This window comes from Ambystoma mexicanum, chromosome 14 (genome assembly GCF_040938575.1).
Source record: "Ambystoma mexicanum isolate Mex_15411 chromosome 14, UKY_AmexF1_1, whole genome shotgun sequence".
Taxonomy (NCBI): domain Eukaryota; kingdom Metazoa; phylum Chordata; class Amphibia; order Caudata; family Ambystomatidae; genus Ambystoma; species Ambystoma mexicanum.
In genome coordinates this window covers 113,312,045-113,333,607 of record NC_090940.1, presented here as the reverse complement: position 1 = coordinate 113,333,607, position 21,563 = coordinate 113,312,045, and the positions used below count along the sequence as shown (strand labels likewise).

Sequence of the window (21,563 nt, the reverse complement as noted above, 5' to 3'; positions counted from 1 at the left end):
CCAGTTGATGAAAGAACGTTATACCCACATCGGAGTTTCTCAGCACATCCAGCTATTGCTTACCTACATTGCCAATTGCTAAATAGTGCCTTAACAAAGAATAGCTCTAGAATGCACATCCAACTGCACAGGCCATCAGGGTTACCTCTGAAGACGTATCTCTGATGACCCTGCTGATCATACCATCCATGAGCCAACAGTCCTTTCCGAGTCAGCGCAATAGTTCTAGCAGTTTACTTCGTAGGAGCAGCAGCAGCGATTACAGGAGGAACACCACATCCCACTCTATAGTCTACCCATTGCATGAACGCCATTGCATGACGGTCTGTCCCACGCGAATGCTGCTTGTCGCCTCGCCTGCCCCTGCTGGTGCTGCCATGCACTTTGCTCATCGCGACCCAGTGGCTGCCACGGAAACAATGCCTAAATTAGGTCCAGCTAGTCTAAGATTGAGCTTTGTTTCTGGTAGGAACTGGTGCATCTCCTGAGATCTGTGTGGTTCTCAGTTTTCCGAATGGCCTGCGTGGAGAATGCCTAGGAGGGCCCCTCCACACAGGAGGTGTGGGAAGTAGGCCACATTGTCTCCCGGCACCAGGTAATGTCATTTTGACTAGGTGCACCAATTATCTATTTTATTGCAGAACTTCCAGAGAGGGATTGTTTTGTGTAATTCCGGTCCATTTGAATTTCAACCGAGCAACTAGTAACACAGCCCCCACATACAGGACGTCTTTTACCATGAAGAGGGCCAATGTATTTAACTAAGTGGAGGCTGTGCGGGGTCAGGCATCGACAACCGTCAGCAGGCTTTATCCGAGAACCTTGCAACTTGCGAGATGAAGGACCCTCTGCGAAGAAAGGGGCATAGTTCAGGAAGAAGAGCAACTGCCTCTGCTCTTATCTTCACATATATATATATATATATATATTTAACATTAAAAACATATTCAAGGAGATGATCAATGTTGCCCTAAAATTAACTCTACTCATAAAAGTGATCCGTGGGAGCAGAGCTCCAGCAGTGGAACTTTGTCCCCTAGGTGACCAGTTCCAGGAATCCGCAGGTATTTTCATTTCAATTCAAGGAGTTTTCTCATTTTCCTTGTTTTTTTCCTTTTTTGCCTTTCTTCTCTGTCTATTTATCTTTTTTAAACACATATATTGATTTTTGATAATACTCATTGGTGCATAAGGCCTACGGCCAAAAGTGATATTATAAAATACATTGGAATCCTATAAAGGGAACTTCCTAGGTTATCTCAACCGAATTGAGACCATTATTTTTTGGAACGTCGGCTGTTATCCATACTTTAATTTCTAATACATGGTATCACCTGTCATTGGCTGTTTGCAGGGTAAGCTCCTTTCTCCAGAGATTGGGAAGCACCTGCTGGAGGTGGAGGACCTGCTTCAGAAGCATGCCCTGATGGAGGCAGACATCGCAGCCCAGGCGGACAAAGTGAGGTCTTCCAACGCAGCTGCTCTGAAGTTTGCTAACGGAGATGGTGAGTGAGTTGTTACAATCAATAGAGGTAATGTCTCAATAAATACCAACTCCTAATACAGAAAGGATGTGGGGGATAACCAAATGTCTCAGATTGTCTAGACCTCATCCAATACTGTATGAACGAAAGCTATTTCTGTTCCGATTGATCTAAAGCAGAGTTACTTTTGTATTACATTGTATTCAGGAACTCCTTAATATCCAGATGTGCATGGCCCTTGAGAGGAACCCCAGCTTAATTCCAATGTTCTTTACAACTCCCAAGTTTTCATATGTACCATATGTCACTGTCATTGTAGTAGACAAATTAGCGAATTCCTGGCTGACCATGCTACAATTGCCCCCCCTCGTCCAAGCCAAGCACTGAGTGTAGTTCTCTGATCCCTTATTTAAAAAGTCAGACATAGAGCTCAGTCAATTAAGCTTGTTCGTTCGTTCGTTCGTTCGTTCGTTCGTTCGTTCGTAAAGTTTATTTTGAAAATACAAAACATTCCCATAAAAACAGCAGTATGAACAACATAATAACAAATCACAAAAATAAGATTCTAGCAACATAAAACCATAACAACATTGCAAAAATACACAAGGAAATCACTTCAAACAAACTTCAATCAAAATGTCCTCGCATTTTTTAAATGATAATAGAGCCCAGTCCACACAAACTGAATCTGCCCATAGCAAGTGACACAGAGCAGGCGCATGACAACAAAATTCCTGACCCTGCGAAACTAGTTTCAGCGTGCGCTCTCTAATGGGCGAAAAAGCTGGACAAAACAATAAAAAATGTGCCAAATCTTCACAAAAGACACACGATTGACTCTCATTCCCATTAGAACGGGCCGCCACCACTGCTTTAAGGTTAATACAGTTCAACCTCGCCCTGGTGATAACAATACGCTGCAAAGGATTCTTGGCCCACCGAAGATACTTCTGGAGACATCGGTGCACAATAATCGTATGTTTCCTATTGGCAGGACTCATGATCTCGTATGACTCCTTTTGTCCAAGATATGATATGCTGGAGTTCCCTGGCTTTCCCAGGCTTTAAGTCCCTGCGGGGCATAACATCTGTCACTTATCTAAAACTTATAATGAGGCTCAATGACTTACATGCTGGGCTGCAATTAGATCACTAAGAAACCTACAACCCAATTCTTGATGCAACACAACATTTTGAGCCGATCGAGGAAGCCCCAATAATCTTTTAAAGAATGTTTTCTCTACCACCTGGATGTGCTCAGTCTTGCCATAACCCCACCACTCCATGCCATACCTAGCGACAGAGGTAGGTTTGCAATGATATGCTTTGAGCACCAGCTCAGCCGGTTTTGCTTTAAACATGCCCATAGCTATTGCCACCCCCCAATTGCCTGTTTTAATCTTTCAGTCTGCTTATTTACATGGGCTTTAGCGCTAAGATTCGATGAAAATCTAACCCCCAGGTGATCAAAATTATCCACTCTGGGGATTAACACACACTTGCTAAACATGGCCTGCAAATTGGGTAGACGCTTCCCCCCACTGCAAACCATGACAGCCGATGTTTGGGCATTAACTTTTAGGTCCAGGGAATCCATCAATACAGAATAATCATCAATAAGACACTGCAAGGCTTTTGGGGTCAGGCCAGCAAGATGGTATCGTCTGCTTAGGCCAGCAGTGGCAAACGCCTGTTGCCCAACCTAGGGATATCCAGGATCAATTTGAGTAAATGGTCCTATAGACCATTTATATACAGGCAGAAGAGCAGGGGGGCAGCACACACCCCTGGTGCACCCCACGCTCCACCTGAAAAAAGGCAGTGCCACGCCTGCATACCCCACTCCTCACACAAGCCACTGTTGACAGATTTAATCTCTCCAAAAGATCTACCAGGGTGCCTGGGCAATTCATGGGTCTGAGCACACACCAAATCTTATCACGATTAACCTGGTCAAATGCGGTGCTCAGATCCATGAAGGCAAGAAAAACAGGCTCCCCCTTAATGTAAAGCAAACTAGCCACCACTGCGTTCATAACAGTGCCAGTGCTTCCGGTCTGACCTGCCGGGCAGGACGGCACCCGCCCGCCGAGTTGTAATATGCTGGTCCGTAAACAACGGGCACCGTTGTTTCCGGACCGGCATAGTTGTAATGAGGCCCATTGTTTCCTTTTGTTAAGGATGATGACAGCAAGGGGTCCATGATTTGTGGCCGTTCAGCAACCACACTCAAGTGACCAATACCATACAAGGCGGAATAGTGGACTAGCCATGCCTGATCAGAAACCATAACCTCTGTGCAGTTTGCGTTACATTTATAAAATGGCCTGTCATTTGCTATATCCAAGAAGAGTTTGGTATCATTTGTGACAGAAGAGTTAACCCACTCCTCCCATGTCTCTCCTTCGATTTCGTTTTTCCTACGGGCAATAACCTTCGTATGGGTGGCCCGGGCAGTAACTATGTCTCGCTTGGGGGACAGGGGATTCTTCAAGGTATCAAGCAAGTTAGACTTATATTTCGTACAGTCTAAGTCAAACCAACCTGGTTGCGACTTGACCTTACCCTTGCTAGCCTTGTGAATGCGTTTGATGGATGGACAAAAGTGACGAAAAATCACACAGGATGGTACTCTGATCTAAACAACCAGAAAATAAATGTTCGAGCTCCCGTCAGTTATTTATAACAATATCTTTCTGCAAACGTTCTCGACCCGCCAACTGCCATTTTAGTCTGTGCCTTTGGCCATCAGGGAATCCCTCCGGCACATATACATGCTTACTCTGCAATTTGACCTCAAGCCTAGCATGGAAGGGATCACTACATATATCGCCCAGTACCTTAAACTCGACAACACAATCCCCAAATTTTACTGGGACAGATATGTAGTCATTCATAGAATGCCCCGAAGCTGAGGAGAAAGCGAAATTGCCTGGGATATCATCTGAAAAACAGCCATTGGCTGAGCGCAACCCCCAATCATAGAGGAGCTCAGGAGTGTTGCTAGGTTTGGAAAAGATCTGGGGCTACACTAGTGTCGGGTCAGTCGAGACTCGGGGCTAGCTATAGCCTTTTGGTTGTAGCCCCTGAGATTCTATCCGGGGCTACAACCAAAAGACCTGGGGCTATAGCTCCCCCAGTCCACCCCTAGCAACACCTCTGGAGGAGCTTCCATAACATGAGCCCCTCCACACAAGTTCTGGCATCCCTCATGATAGGGGTCAGTATCCCTGCCAGGTCATCCTCACAGGAGTCAAACAAGGCACTTCCAGAGCCACTACCCAACCTAGTGTTAAAATCCCCCCCTTAATGAGAAATGCAGCATTCACAGCAGCCCAGTTAACCAAACCCTCCATCATGGAGGTTGATGCACATAGAACATCAGCACGAAGCAGCCACTCATTGGTGAAGGTGCACTTTGTACAATCCCTATTACATAACATAACACCCTTGGATTCCTTTTTAAAACTGAACATAATGTAAATTACAATTGTATCAAATGCAAAATAACTTTCTGAGCAGTGGTTGAAAATGCAACAATGCAGATTCACACCAAATTGGATTGTTAATCTCAGGAGCAGGTAAATCCATTATCTGAGGAAAGTTCATTTGAAAATTCTAAATAGACACCTGGTTTCCAATTGGACATCTTACAATGAAATACGAAATGTTTTAAAAAATGTGTTTTTGTAATAAGTATGAGCAATACTTTGTTTCTAATTTCCAATAGCTAATGGTTATTTTTGTTGTCTAATCCTATACATGTTTGAAACTACGTAAATGAATATTGTATCTAAATTTTGTGTTTGTAATATTTTCCTTATCTATTTTTAATATTAAGTAAATATTTATAGAAATCATTACACTGAAAGAACCTGCTTTGAAAAGAAGCCATTTTTCATTTTAGGTTACCAGCCCTGTGATCCACAGGTGATCAGAGATCGCGTGAACCACCTTGAACTGTGCTACCAGGAGCTCGAAGCTCTAGCAGCTGAGCGCAAATCGCACCTGGAGCAGTCCAAGCGTATGTGGAAGTTCTTCTGGGAAATGGAGGAAGTGGAGAGATGGATCAGAGAAAAGGAACACATCTACTCCTCGATGGACTTCGGTAAGGACCTTACCAGCATCTTGATCCTACAGCGGAAGCACAGCACCTTCGAGGACGAGCTCAGGGGCCTGGAAGCACACCTACAGCAAACAGCGAAAGAAGGGGAACGAATGATTGCCAGGAGGCACTTCGGGACTCCGAAGATCAGAGCAAGGATTGAAGAAATCATGCACATGTGGGCCCAGCTGAAAGAACTGGCAGCATTCCGCGAGAAGAACCTCCGGGATGCAGAAAGCTACTTCCAGTTTCAGGTAGATGCAGACGAGCTCACGGTCTGGTTGCAAGACACCTACCGGATCATGTCCAGCAACGACCTGGGGCATGATGAGTATTCCACTCAGGCATTGGTCAAGAAGCACAAAGACCTCACGGGAGAAGTCATGAACAATGGGAAAGTTATCGAAAACTTGATTGCACAAGTCGAGAGCCTGCCCAGGGAATTTAGAGACTCGCCAGAAATCGAGTCGAGGCTGAAAAGGCTGAAGGAAGCGTATGCTGACGTGCTCTCACTGGCAGAGCAACGAAGACAGAGGTTGCAAGATGCACTTGCGCTGTATACCGTTTTCAGCGAGACGGATGCGTGTGAGCTGTGGATGAGTGAAAAAGAGAAGTGGCTGCAGCAAATGGAAATTCTCGATGAACTGGAGGATCTGGAGGTTATTCAACACAGGTACCAAACTCTGATTACTAATTAGAAATTAGTTTACTGTAGTACCTAGATGTTTTTTTAAGTGGTGGCCTAATTGTGAATCTTGTAAGGTCAAGAACAATATGCCTTCTAAGCAAATGTGCATATTTTAGGGGAGGCTTACTGACTCTTCCCATCTTCATCATTGTTGTACTCAGTCAAGTAAAAGGATTGTTTCCTGCCAAAGATAGCATTATCTCTTTGTCTAACAAGACAATATTCAATTATTTTTGAAGAATGACTTATTAAGCATTTCTCCCCCCCTGGGGGGAGATTTATATTCAGATGAGGCTAGCAGCCCCATATGTGTGTCAAGAATACCAACATGTAGAATCCACTGAGGGATGACTACAAGTTCCCCCACAAGATTTCCCTACCCATGATGCATTTGGAGTGCCAGCAATACATGCAGAAACGTTCCTTTCAATGACACAAGCAACAAAGAGGAGCCCAAAGAGGGTTGGAAATAGAGTCACTTGGGGCCTAGAGTAAAAGAAGTTACTGAGTTACATGTGGAGAGGGCTGTTAAATTAATAAGCATGTTGCTATGGGTAACCTAGCTCACTTCTGGTTTACTCGTAATTGTATAATGTAAAGTTGGCTTGTATACCCCCACTTCTGCTCATTTCTGTGAACCAGATAAGGTGCCAGGATGATGGCTCCAAATGTTTGGGTGTAATGTAAGGTAAGGACCAGTGAGACTCAACAAAATAGGTCAACAGAAAACAGGGTTCTCCAGCATGGGGTCAGGCATTGATTAAATTGCTCATGAATATTCCCTGTTGTCAGGCTGGGAATCCTCTGTAAAAGAAAAACAGTTTCACTTTCACTTACAAACTGTATTTCTTCCATAAACCAATCACTGTCCTCTGGGTCATACTGCTCACATCCAATGACAGTCCTCTCCCTAATCCCCTCCTCTGGCAGCCATCTTCAGATTTTTACTGCACGCTTCAGTGTTGGGAGCCCTCAAGTTTGCTCTGCAAGCTACTTAGGTATTTTCGTGTTTTCCGACAGAAAAAGTTTCTATTTTTTTTCCAGAACAGCCTGTGTGCTCTTCTCTCCATCTGCTGACAGCGGGGATCTGTTGTCGGTGAAGTTCAGCGCCCTTCAAGGGTGAAGATCATCAAAGTTTACAGAAGGCCATCAGGCCTACTTCGCGCCATCCGATCAAGACAGAGGAGAAGAAGGAAGGTCCCTCTTCAAGTCCTGCACCAAATGCGGGCTTTGAAATGTGTTTGTGGAGGACAGGCACCTGCAATGCCTCTACTGCCTGCATCCGGACCACAAGGAAGCAGATTGCGTATTATTCCATGGCTTCTCCAAGAAGACGACAAAGGACAGGCACAGTAGACTGGTGGCGTGGCTGAACGCCAAGGTCTCTGCCCCGTGCTCCGAGCAGGGTTATGCCTCACCCAGGAACGGTCGCTCTGAGAAGCGGTCTTCTAAGTCCTGTAAGGGCGCCTCATCCATGGGAGCCCAAGATAAGGCCAACAGCTGCAAGTCTGGGTGCACAGTGGTCACCGCAGAAGCGGATGCCACAACAGACAGGGCGCGATCGACATCAATCAGCAATCGAGCTCCTCCTCGAAGAGAAAATCGTCCAAACTGGCTAAACTACGGGAAAAGCCAGAGAAGCCACAGACAGAGGAGAAGAAGGCCAAAGTGCCCAAGAAGGCCCAGGCGGCCCAGGATAAGTCTTTGTCGACGACAGAGCTAGTGGTGGCTGCTCTGTCGAAAGCTATGGGGCTGACCCTGAGAAGGTAGCCCCCATAGCTCTGAAGGTATTCCTCCCTCCGAGGTGCGAGGCTGCTGCAGTGACTTTGACAAGGTCTGCCGGCATGCCGGAGAAGGGAACACTGTCTCAGAACCCGGTTCCAGCCCCTCACAGTGGAAAAGGGGGGGAGCAAGGAGGCCCTGGATCATTCCCAGGCTGTGGAAATTTCATCCATGGACGACAAGGACCTGGAGTCCTTATGCACGATCCACGAGGATGTGGTAGAGGAGGACGATGATGGCGCGGGGTCTAGTGTCCCGATCATGCCAGCTCTGCCAAGTGATGTGTCTCTGGACATCCTTTCAACCCTCCACACCTTGGTGTCGGAGATCCAGAAGAGGATGCCACAAGGGCTGGTTGCAATGGCCCCCAGGCCCCTGATCTTCCACCAGCAAAGAAGAGGAAGCGTCATCCGATGTCCCAATTTCAGCCTCCACATTTGCGTCGGGCCCCCTCTCCCCCAGCAGACTCACACAGGTACAGGGATAGATACGGCCACAACGACAGACATTGATATCTTCGCAACGGGCGGCCGGGTCCCCGGAGCCTAGGGCGTCCTCACCGGATGAGGTGGGGACATTTCATTCCATGATCGGCAGAGCCTCTGAGCTGTTTCAGCTTGGGCCGGAAGAAACTAGGAAGGAGGGTTTCCTGTACCAGTGGCGCAAGGCCAAGTGGAAGACAATCATAGCAGTGACCCTTCTCGACAATATGTGGGAGGAGGGCCTGGCCCTCTTGAAGAAACCTTGCACGGCTACAGCCAAACGGGATAGGCTGTAGAAGAAGTACCGGGTGCCGGAATCCGCACCAAAGTGCCTAAGGTTGCAAACATCACCAGATTCTGTGGTTTCAGCGCTGCGAAGAAACAGTCAGCTAACCCGTTGTCGTCATCTTCAGTCCCTCTGGATAGCGAGGGGCAGAAGATGGATGCCATGGGAAGGAAGGTGATTTACACCAAAGCGTCCACCATCAAGGTGGCCAACGCACCGGCGATCCTAACCAGGTACGACAGGGAGCTGTGGAACAAGCTCGGTCAGATTTTGGAGTTCCTCTCAGACAACAAGATGATGGAGGCAATCACTCTCTTCCAGGAGGGGGAGGGAGTGTCAGATCACGCCATCACAGTGGCGCTGGACGTTGCCGCCACAGGGTTCCGCCAGATGGGGAACAGCATCTGCCTTCATCGCCACATATTTCTACCAGGAGGACCAGGCGAAGGTACTGGACATGTCTTTCGACAGAGATAACCTTTTTAGGAAGGTCATCGATGAGTCCCTACAGGCCATCAAGACGGATACGGAGAAGCCCTGTTCCTTGGGCACCCTCCAGCAGCACTGTTTTTCTTTTCGCTCCTCCAGAGGAAGGTCCGGCAGATCGTCAAAAGGTTTCTCCTCATCGTACCGTCAGCCTTCCAGATCCACAACTCAGGAAGCCTACAAAGGCGGTTCCCAGGCCTACAGTGGCAGAGGACAGCATCGCCTGCAGGGCAGGGCACCGGAGCCTGAACCGACCAGGACGTCGGGCCCTCACCCGTGCACCCCGGTGAAAGGCCGGCTGACGAGGTTCGTCAGCAAGTGGGAAAAGATCACCACCGACAGATGGGTGCTGAGTGCTCTCGCCAAAGGACATATCCTGGAGTTTCAGCACAGGTGTCCGCGGATGTCACGGCCGTAGGCCGTTGGCGATTGTGGAAGGAATGGAGGTTGGGCCGCCATTAGACCGTTCCGCTATGTTTTTCTTTACGTGCGGTTAGCGGTCTAGTGTTCTTTCAAGATGGCCGCCCGCCGCTTCCTATTTACTTACAGCGGCAGAGCGGCTCTTCGTTGCGTGCGCTCCTCAACGTTTTTCTCTAGGCATTCAGCCCTTCTCCCGTTTGGTTCTCCTTCCGTGCCCCTGTTTTGGCTCCCCTTTGTTTATCTCCTCCTAATCCTCTGTTTTGTTTGTCCTTGTGAATTTTTTACTGAGGCCTTTTTTTTCGTTTTCTTTTCTCCATCCCTCCTCCTGAGCCCCCCCTTTTTTTTCCCTTTTATTTTTGCCATTCAGTCTTCTAATTTTTTCCGTCTATTGGATACTTACTTGCCTGTTCATCCGCCCTCAAGCTGTGGAATTCTGCGGCGTTTCACTTCCGGACCCGATCCAGCCGGCATCTCCTCCTTGGACTTTCATCAGTGGCTGTTCTTTAGCAGCTTTCTGCATACCTACCAGGGTTTTTTTCTGCTACGGCTTTTTCCCCTGTTGGCTGTCACGGAGGGGGGTCACTGTGAGCCCCAAAGACTGGGTCACGGTGGCTTCTTTCTGAGGCAGACCATATCTGCACGAAAGGAAAAAGCCTCTCTCCCAAAGGCCTCAGAGAAGGAAGTTGGAACTACCCACGTCACCAGGTGAGGAGGTGGAGGTGGAGGAAGTGTCGGGGGAACTGTTGTATTCCGACATTGAAGACAGTAGCACAGGAAGCCAACCATCCAGCATTGATAGTTTGCGACGCCCAGAAGTAGTCATGGCCACCCCACAACAGCTCCAAGAGCTGATAGTCGCCGTCCAAAACCTCAATGCTGAGGTCCAAGCTCTAAAGACAGACAATGCTGCACTCCAGCAGAGAGTAGCCCCCAGGGAACAACAGGCTCAGGATTTACCGCCTTTGCACCTAGTATCAGGGAAGTTTGATGGCTCTGGATGCAAGGTGAAGGAATTCCTGGACGCCTGCAACATCCACTTTAAGTTCAGACAGAATGCATATTCAACTGATCAGACTAAGGTGAGGTTTATGATCACCCACATGACGGGGAATGCCCTGTCTTGGGCAACACCATTGGTGTCCCGAGATGATCCTGTCCTACAAGATTACGCCGCCTTCAAGGAGCTGGTACAGCAGACTTTCCTCCGAACTGAGAGCGCACATGTGGCCAGCGAAGACCTACTGGATGTACGACAGGGTAGCTTGGATTTACTCACATACATATCTACCTTTAAGAAGTTTGCAGCCGAGGCTGGCTGGCCCGAAATGGTACAATACACCATATTCCGAGGGGACTTCGGGAGGAACTAAAGGACGAACTTGCCAGAACGACACGGCCCGATACTTTTTCAGATCTCCTTACCGCTGTCCAAAGAATAGATTTTAGACTCTTTGAACGGAAGAACGAAAAGAAGAAGATCAGAAGTATGACACCATATCCCGAATCACGTCCCTCCACCTCATCATCTGCTACGAGAGCCGCCGGGGAAGAACCCATGCAGATCGGAACCACTAGAGCACCATTAACTGCTGAAGAAAAGAAGAGGAGACGAGAAGGGAACCTATGTTTGTACTGTGGATCTGCAACCCACCTCCTGCGAGATTGTCCAGATGTGCCCCCTAGGAGGTCGGGAAACGAACGCCCTCGATAGTTGGTAGGACGGACTATCGAGGGGCTTATGCTTGTTCCTATGCCAACCTCTCAGTTACATCTTCTCATGTGACGGATGATGTTCGTCTTATGGTCATAGCCATTAAGATTCACTTCAGCAGAAAAGAAGTGGACACTCAAGCACTACTCGATTGTGGCGCGGCCGGAAATTTTCTTGATACCGTATGGCCAGATAAGGTGGGCCTTCTCCGGATAGCCAAGAAAGAAGACCAAAAGGTGGAAGGCGTTGATGGTACCCCACTAAGTTCTGGCCTCATTACTCACACTACGGAAGAAGTCGTCGTAACCATACAGCAACATACCGAAAGGGTCTCCTTTGACATTATCCGTGCAGCCCATTTTCCGGTTAATCTGGGGATAGGATGGCTCCGTAAACATAACCCTACCGTGGATTGGACTAACAATTCGCTGAGTTTTCACTCAAGTTATTGTAAAAGAGTATGCCTTCCGGAAACCTCATTTGAAGAAGTGAGAACTGTGGCAATAACAGAAGGGAGTGTTATCCATTGCATTCCAGGGTGTTATTTGGAATTTGCTGAGGTTTTCCAGGAACAGGTTCCCCTTCAGCTCCCTCCTCATAGACCCGAAGACTGTGCCATAGACCTGGTCCCCCAAGCCTTGGTTCCTTTTGGGAGAATGTTTCCTTTGTCTGTTTCCGAGAAGGCTGTCCTACAAAAATACCTGGACGACAACCTAGCCAACGGCCTTATACGTCCGTCAAAGTCACCAGCCGGAGCCTCCTTATTTTTTATTCCCAATAGAGAGACGAAAGAACTAAGACCCTGCATCGACTATAGGGGTCTTAACAAAGTGACAATAAAGGATCGTTACCCAATGCCCATCATAACTGAGATCCTGGAAGCAGTACAGGGCTCGGTAGTCTTCACTAAATTGGACCTACGAAATGCCTATCACCTGCTCCGCATAAGAGCCGGGGAAGAGTGGAAGAGCGCCTTTCGCACACCTTTCGGTCTGTTCAAGTACCAGGTAATGCCTTTTGGCCTGGTAAATGCACCCTCAATTTTTCAACGGTTTATGGACAGGCTATTTTCTGATTTGTTGGGGCAAACAGCTTTGGTCTATTTAGACGACATTTTGGTTTTTTCATGCCGTCAGGAGGAACACCATTTTCATTTTAAGGAAGTCTTACGCCGTCTACAACAGAACAATCTGTTGATCAAGCCTGAAAAATGCGCCTTCTCCAAATCTTCTTTGTCTTACCTGGGATTTATCCTGTCCAAGGAGGGAATCATTATGGACCCTAAAAAGGTAGATGCCATAGTCTCTTGGCCGGCCCCCGCATCTGTGAAAGAAATCCAGCGTTTTTTGGGGTTAGCAAATTTTTATCGAAAGTTCATTCCCGAATTCTCCAAGCTCGTTCTTCCCATAACCTCACTACTAAAGAAGTCCTCTGGACCTTTTGTTTGGTCCAAAGAAGCCAATGACAGTTTCCTCAATTTGAAGCACAGATTTTGCTCAGCCCCGATATTACGTCAACCCGATCAATTGCAGCCTTTTATTGTGGAGACGGACGCCTCGTCAGCTGCAGTGGGTCCTGTTCTCCTTCAAGGCAACCCAGACCAGGAGTATCCGATTGCCTATTTTTCAAAAACACTGAGTCCCAGCCAACGTAATTACTCGGTCATTGAGAAAGAACTCCTTGCAATGAAGTTAGCATGCTTAGAGTGGAGGCATTTACTACAAGGAAGCACTCATCCCTTTCTGATACGGACCGATCATAAGAATCTGCAAATACTTAAGCAGCAGGAATGCTATAACACTCGGCAGGCAAGGTGGGCCCATTTCTTTGCCCAGTTCGATTTCTCCATCACGTTTATTCCCGGTTCTCAAAACCAGATCGCAGATGCCCTATCTCGTCGAGATGAGGTTGACACCTCCTTCAAGAGGGAGCTGATGTTCCCCCAAACTCGTATCCTAGCGGTGACAACTTCCTTTCTGCAAGAGGTTCGAGAAGCCACCACAGCTATTCCTATCCGAGATCTTAAAGACCAGCCTATTAAGGAAAAGGACGGTTTGTACTTCATAGACGGAAAACTTTTCATCCCTACCAAATCAATTAGGCAGCGGGTCCTTCAGTGGTGTCATGATTCCAACACATCAGGTCATCGAGGAGTTCGGGGTACTCTAGAATTGCTACAGAGATCATTTATATGGCCTACGATGAGAGCTGATACTCAGAAGTATGTGCAGACCTGCTTGAAGTGTCTCCAGAGTAAATATCCTACTCAAAGGCCATTGGGGTTGTTACAGCAAGATCAAGCCCCTTCTGGTCCTTGGAGACAAATATCTACTGACTTTATCGTAGATCTGCCAGTCTCTCGGGGTTGTACCTGCATAATGGTCACCGTAGATTTGTTCTCTAAACTTGCTCATTTTTCCCCCTTAGCCAAGCTACCATCTGCTTCAGCGATGGCCGAAGTATTTCTTAGTGATATCTTTCGGCTACACGGCCTCCCTCAGTAGATTGTCTCGGATCGAGGGAGTCAATACACTTCCAAATTTTGGGCTGCTATGTGTAACTTGCTGGGTATCGAGAGAGCACTGTCCTCAGGATTCCATCCCCAGTCTAATGGCCAAACCGAAAGATTGAATGGGACATTGGAGCAGTACCTAAGGTGTTTCATCAACCGGCAGCAGGATAATTGGATAGACTTACTCCCCACTGCCGAGTTTGCCTATAATAATTCAGTCCATACGGCTATAGGTATCAGCCCTTTTTTTTGCACCTATGGGTACCATCCACAAGCCTTTGTACCTACCTGCTGGGACGACACCAAGATTCCAGCCCTCGAATCCACTCTAGAGCAGCTCAAAGAAGCTCAAAGATCCGCCAAGGACAGCCTCCTCGAAGCCAGTAGACACTATAAAGAGCAAGCGGATAAACACCGAAGGCCAGTCCCGGCATGGTGTAAGGGTTCTAAAGTCATGTTATCCACCAAGTTTTTGCCCCGTTGGGTACGCCCTTCAAAACTGTCCCCTCGATTCATTGGTCCCTTTGAGATACAGTCAAGGATAAATCCAGTGGCATACAGACTCAAGCTGCCCAAGGCACTGGGTAGGATCCATCCAGTATTTCATTCCTCTCTGCTTCGCCCATATATCCCGGACGTCAGGAAACAGGAACGTCCAAGACTATGGACCTTACCAGACCCAGTCTCTGACGAGTATGAAGTCTCCCAGATTCGCGACTCCCGGTATCACAGTGGTCGTTTTGAATACCTGGTCCATTGGAAGGGATACCCTTCATCTGAAGATACCTGGGAACCTTTTTCTCATGTTCATGCTCCCCGCTTACTGCGCAGGTTTCATAGATTGCATCCAGGCAAACCCGGGGGACATGCCTTTCGGAGGGGGCATACTGTCACGGCCGTAGGCCGTTGGTGATTGTGGAAGGAATAGAGGTTGGGCCGCCATTAGACCGTTCCGCTACGTTTTTCTTTACGTGCGGTTAGCGGTCTAGTGTTCTTTCAAGATGGCCGCCCGCCGCTTCCTATTTACTTACAGCGGCAGAGTGGCTCGGCGCATTGCAACGTTCTGTTAATCCTCTTCGTTGCGTGCGCTCCTCAACGTTTTTCTCTAGGCATTCAGCCCTTCTCCAGTTTGGTTCTCCTTCCGTGCCCCTGTTTTGGCTCCCCTTTGTTTATCTCCTCCTAATCCTCTGTTTTGTTTGTCCTTGTGAATTTTTTACTGAGGGCTTATTTTTCATTTTCTTTTCTCCATCCCTCCTCCTGAGCCCCCCCTTTTTTTCCCTTTTATTTTTGCCATTCAGTCTTCTAATTGTTTCCGTCTATTGGATACTTACTTGCCTGTTCATCCGCCCTCAAGCTGTGGAATTCTGCGACGCTACACTTCCGGACCCGATCCAGCCGGCATCTCCTCCTTTGACTTTCATCAGTGGCTGTTCTTTAGCAGCTTTCTGCATACCTACCAGGGTTTTTTTCTGCTACGGCTTTTTCCCCTGTTGGCTGTCACGGAGGGGGGGTCACTGTGAGCCCCAGAGACTGGGTCACGGTGGCTTCTTTCCGAGGCAGACCATATCTGCACGAAAGGAAAAAGCCTCTCTCCCAAAGGCATCAGAGAAGGAAGTTGGAACTACCCACATCACCAGGTGAGGAGGTGGAGGTGGAGGAAGGGTCGGGGGAACTGTTGTATTCCGACAATGAAGACAGTAGCACAGCAAGCTAACAATCCAGCATTGATAGCGGATCCCTCCAGTGGTCTGTCAGGAGCAACACATCCCTCAGCTCTTAGAGGAGGTGCGGGCCATGCTATGAAAAGGGGCGATAGAGTTGGTTCCATAGCAACTCCGGGGCTCCAGTGTCTATTCCAGATACTTCTTGGTCAGAAAGAAGACAGGGGGCTGGAGGCCCATTCTAGAGCTACAACGTATGAACAAGTACCTCAAGTCTCAGAAATTTAGCATGGTCACGTTGTATCACATGCTCGGCCAACAGGAAAGAGGAGATTTCTTGACATCGCTAGACATGAAGGACGCCTACTTCCACGTCCCCATTCACAGGAAACACCAAATGGTTCTACACTTCGTGGTGCAGGGACAGCACCAGTTCAAGGCCCTACACTTCTGCTTGAAGTTGGGCCCCAGAGTGTTCACGAAGTGCCCGGCACCGGTGGCGGCCCATCTGAGTCTACAGGGGATACCCGTATACCCGATCATTCGACGACTGGCTCATCCAGGCCCATTCTCGAGAGTTGGCCGTCGGACACATGGTGGCATCCGTCAAGCTGTTGACGGATCTGGGATTCTCCATCAATTATCCAAAGTCCTTCTTGACACCATCGCAGAACGTGCTGTTCCTGGGAGCCAGACTCAATACAGGGTCCTGCCTGGCATCGCCCTCGGAAGAGAGGGTAGTGGCCATTCAGTGGAAGGTGCACCGGCTGTTATTGATGAAGATGGCCACGGTGCGGACCGTCAAGTCGTTGCTCACCATGATGTAATCCTGCATCTACCTCATCTGACTCTGTATGTTACAGATGCAACCTCTTCAGGAGTTCCTGGACGCTTGCTGGATACAAGTGTTCGGAAACTTCACGGGCAAGCTCACTCTGGACGATGAGTTCCATCGGGCGATAAGGTGGTGGGGCGTCCGCTCCAATATCACCCGGGGCATGGCGTTTCAGAACCCTCCATTCCAGGAAACAGTCACCACAGACGCTTCCCTGGAAGGCTGGGGAGCCCACTCTGGGCATCTGCATGCCAGAGGCCTGTGGCTGACGGAGGAGAAGGATCTCCATATCAACATCCTGGGGCTACTGCAGTGTTCTGGGCCCTCAAGTCATTGCTTCCATCTCTGAAGGACAAGGTGGTGAGGATCTTCACAGACAACACCACCACAGTGTTTTACATCAGGAAACAGGGGGCACTCGATCCCTGGCACTCTCCAGGAAAACGCAGTAGTTGTGGCGCTGGGCCGTTGGACAAGAAATGTTCCTTGTCCCTCTTCACCTACCGGGAGCCAAGAACACCATTGCAGACTCCCTCAGCAGGGAATTGCGCTCCTGCCACGAGTGGTAACTTCAGTAGGACCAGGTAGACCACATCTTTGCCAAGTGAGGCTGGTCGCTCCCTAAAATCAGAGGCATCGGGACAGATTGTATTTATTTTGTCCAAACGAGCGAATCGGTTAGGGTGATCTTTTCCCGTTAAACCGGCTCAGTCTTGGAATAGATTACCGTTGGATTTTAGACAAGAAAAAACAACATGCAGATTCCACCAACCGAGGAGCCTTGGGGACACATTCTACTTCCTGTGGAAAGGGATGTGTCTGTATGTGTTTCCTCCGTTGCCTCTCCTGCTACGAGTCATCAACACTCTCAGACAGTTTCAGTGCAGGATATCGCCCCGGCGTGGCCGAGGCTGATTTGGTACCCGGACCTTCTCATCCTGTCAGCGTCACCTCCAGTCAAGCTACCAGCGGTCTGATATCTTCTCACCAGAGAAGGAGGTGTAATCCTGCATCACAATCCAGGGTCGCGCAACCTGAGGGCTGGGCTCCTGCAGCCCTAGAGTTTGAGGGATATGAGTTGCCTGCGGGCTGCAGGGAGGTCCTGCCCAAGGCCAGGGCATCGTCGACCTTGAAGTGCTACGGTCACAAGTGGAAGCGTTTCGCTATGTGGGGACGGTTGCAGAAGATTATCCCTCTGAGGGTCACAGCCTTGCAGATTCGTCCATACTTGCTATCTTTGGACAAGGTCGGACTGGCACACGCCTCGATCCAAGTACATCTGGTGGCTATCTCACGCTACACCAGGTCTCCAGAAAGGGCTGCACTTTGGTCTCATCAGCTCATCAAGGAGTTCCTCAAAGGACTTTTTCGATCTTTCTCGGCTCCTGCCCTGGCGTGGGAACTCTACGTGGTTCTGACGCGGCTCATGGGAGCCCCCTTTGAGCCTATGCATCAGGTCCCTCTCATGTTCCTCTCATGGAAAATGGCTTTCCTTGTGGCCATCAACTCTACCAGGAGGATGGGTGAGATCCAGGCCCTATCCTGCAAACAGCCATACCTGACTTTCCACGAATCAAGGGTGGTGCTGCGGACGCACCCCTTTTTCATGCCGAAGGTTCAGTCAGAATTCCACCTCAACAAACCTTTGATGTTACCTGTTTTTTTCCCGAAATCTTCGTCACCGGCTGAAAGGGCCTTGCACTCGCTGGACGTTGCTCGTGCCTTGAGGTTCTACGTGGCATGTACAAAGAGTTTTACGAAAGACTTCACAGCTGTTTGTGAACTTTGGTCCTGTGAACCAGCTCTCCGGCTGCATCATGCACTGTCATCGGTTAGCAAACCGACTGCTGTCCGGCCGTCCGAGAGCACACTCTACCAGAGCGATCGATGCAACAACAGTGTTCCTGGCTGGTGTGACACTGCTGGACATCTGCCTGGCAGCTACGTGGAGGTCCATGCACATATTCACAAAGTTCTACTGTGTCGACAGGGATTCCAGGAAGAAGTCCAGTCAAGCAGTGCTACGCAACCTGTTCGCTTGAGGTGAGTCTGTTTCAGAGGTAAGGGTGAATTGTTTCTGTTGAGACTTGCCACCTCCCGTGGTTGTGTAATGTTGTACTGTTGTCTATTTGTTATTCATGAGCATGTGAATCCATGCCAGAACCCATGCTGGAGAAGGAACAAGTTACTTGCCTGTAACTATTGTTCTCCAGCATGGGTCTTGCATGGATTCACATGCAAACCCTCCCTCTGTCTCCTCTGTGGCTCTTTTTGGTCATACTGCCACTTTACATGCTTACCAAATCTGAAGATGGCTGCCAGAGGAGGGGCTTAGGGAGAGGACTGTCATTGGATAGGGGCAGTATGACCCAGAGGACAGTGATTGGTTTATGGGAGAAATACAATATGTAAGTGAAAGTTAAACTGTTTTTCTTTTACCAAGGATTCCCAGCCTGACGATGAGGAATATTTATGAGCACGCGAATCCATGCCAGACCCATACTGGAGAACAATAGTTACAGCTAAATTGCATGTTCCTTTCCCCCTCTTGCTCCAAAAGAGGTCAATAGCAAGGATGCTCCAAAGTTCCAAAGGTCTGGTGGAAGGTGCAAAACAAAAGAAGCATCCAGAGTGTCTTATCCTCCTCAAGTTGAGTGTCTATGCCATCCTTTGTGGCCCTCAATCAAGATGCTGTTTTGTCCTCCGCTCCTCTGCTGGATTACGGATTTCCCAGAGTTACAGACCCACGGTTCTATTCACAGACAGGTGTTTCCGGGGTCTTCCGGCTAATTGCCTCATTAGGGTCTTGCTCAGATCTCTTTCCTCTTGGGTTAGCAAGGTCTTCTTGCAAGGTTGCGCCCAAGGTTAGTACTTTTGGGCTGGTCAGGCGTGCCCTGGTTGTCTTTGGTGGAGAAGTGTGGCACCACTCATACCCACCCACTTTTCCACAGGATGGTCCCTCTCAGACCCTCCTCAGCCCTGAGTACTCATCAACTGCCCTCCATTGTAGAAATGCCATCTCATACCTCTACCCTCTTCTATTTTCTCCCCTGGACTCAGCTGCTTCTCCGGACCCTCCCTATTATCTTTGCCAAAGTGGGTGGTCTCCACTACTTCATCCTCTCTCTGATGGTCCGGGTCTACCCCCTCTATAACAACTCAGTCCTTTGCCCTCTGTCTGTCGATGATATCTGTCCTTCAATCCCCAACTATCTGCCAGCTTCAGCTCTTTACACACCTCCTCCCAACCATAATCTCACCCTTTTATTTTACTCTCCTCTTCTCTCCAGAGCACCTGAAAAATCTCTCGTCCTTTCAAAATGACATCTTCCTCTTTCCATCACACGAGTATATGCCCCGCCCCTCCTTCCTCTCTCCAATAATGTCTCTCTCTTTGCTCTCCATGACAATATGTTCTGCCCCTTCTATTCCACAATGTCTTTCTCTTTCTGCTCCCCCAAACACTCCTGCACACACAAACTCTTTCATCCCCTCCTCTCCAAGGTGATATTGCCTCCCTCTTGTGCGTTCCCTCTTGCACAACAGTCCTCTTCTCCCCTATCAGATGATACCCCCTGCTTTTCCTCTCAAAGGTGGGACACCTTTGTCTCTGCTTCCAAACCCTCATTCTCTGTCTCCAAATCAACCTACTACTCCTTCTCCAAATCAATATCTCTTTCCTTGCTCTCCTCAACACGATCATCCGAATTTTCCTCAAACATCTTTTCCTCCTCCAGCACAAATAAATATCTCTCCTTTCTACCAGAATCTCCCAGGCGTCTCTCACTTCTCCATACACCAGGATCTCCTTCCAAGTGTCCACCTTCAGACTCTGTGCACACTGGGTCTCTATATTTGGGGTCTCCCAGCGTCTGATGTCCTCCTCCTTCCAACTGTCCCAGGAGCGGACCCTCTCTGGCCATGCTGGATGCCTTTTAAAGGCCAGTCTCCTCTCCTCTTGGCTGGTGCTTAGGCACCAGGACTGCAGGGGCTGGGGGTTTCTCTGGGATTGGGACATGGGCTATGGGTCATTTGGGCTTAGAAGGGCAGTGTCCCAGCTGATATTAAGACCTGCCACCATCTTGGATTGCAGACTGGCCCTTGCAATGTGTAGGATCTCACCACCCTCCCGACAGAGTCACGGTTCCTATTGCCTGTCTCCACCTGCGCCGCCATCTGCTTTCCCATAATGGGAATTGCTGGTCTGAAAACCCCCAGCTAAGTGAGTAAATCGTGTTGATACATTCGAACTCCTTTGCAATGAGGAATTTGCAGATCTATCTGTATTTAACGAAAGTTTTTTCAACTCAAACATTTTTAACGAAATGAAAATACCGAAAAAATACAGTTTTTTAAATGTGTTTTATTTGGGGGTGTCCCCCACCCAGCCCCTTGCCTCTCTATGATTATAACCTGGCCCTAACCCCCTCCCGTTTTAATCCCATACCACACACCCTATATAAATCTTTAATACATTTTCTGTATTTTCTATTTGTTAAAAAGGTTATTCGTTGTTATTACTGGATACTGCAAATGTGCAATATTGTAACTTCCACAGTGTTCTCTGGAGTGAAACAATGGGTTGCCTTTACTGTTTGTTCCCTGCATTCAAAGCTAGTTTGTGTTCTGTTATCTCCATGCAACTTTGCATCTGCAGGATTGTTGCAGCCCATGCGGGGGTCATTCATAATGATACATTCTTTCCTCTGCATCGGTGCAGAGGAAACACATGCATCTCACTGTGTGCTGGGGATTGTTGAATGTTGCAAGATGGGTTTATAATAGGGAAAGGCTTATTTTCCGATGCGGGGAGATTGGGTCTAGCTAGAGGGAGCTACAGGCTCCCTTAATTCTGTGTAGGCCTGAGGGTTTCTCTCTTTCCCTCCATCTGGCTCTGTGACTTTTGGGGTCTCCTGAGGGGCCCTTGCGTGCTCTGTGGGGCCTGCTTGTAACTGCACCTCTGGTGGGCATGGGACTTTGTCACAACAGGTAAGCATAGCAGCGCCATTCATATATCAAACGTGAAACCACATGAATACACGGAGCAGTCACCAGCATATCTCCCATAAGGTTTCCCTAGGTGACCAGCATATCCCCCACAGGGTTTGCCT

The 21,563-nt window shown here is 48.5% G+C and overlaps 1 protein-coding gene across 2 annotated transcripts in view; it reads left to right on the top strand.

Annotated features, from left to right (window-relative positions):
• Nucleotides 1-21,563, top strand: part of SPTB (spectrin beta, erythrocytic) — a 524,484-nt gene that overhangs the window by 284,611 nt on the left and 218,310 nt on the right. For both annotated transcript variants that reach the window (XM_069638664.1, XM_069638665.1), the window contains 2 exons: nt 1,355-1,505; nt 5,392-6,262. In XM_069638664.1, coding sequence (XP_069494765.1) covers nt 1,355-1,505; nt 5,392-6,262 — 1,022 coding nt within the window. The remainder of the gene's footprint in view (nt 1-1,354; nt 1,506-5,391; nt 6,263-21,563) is intronic.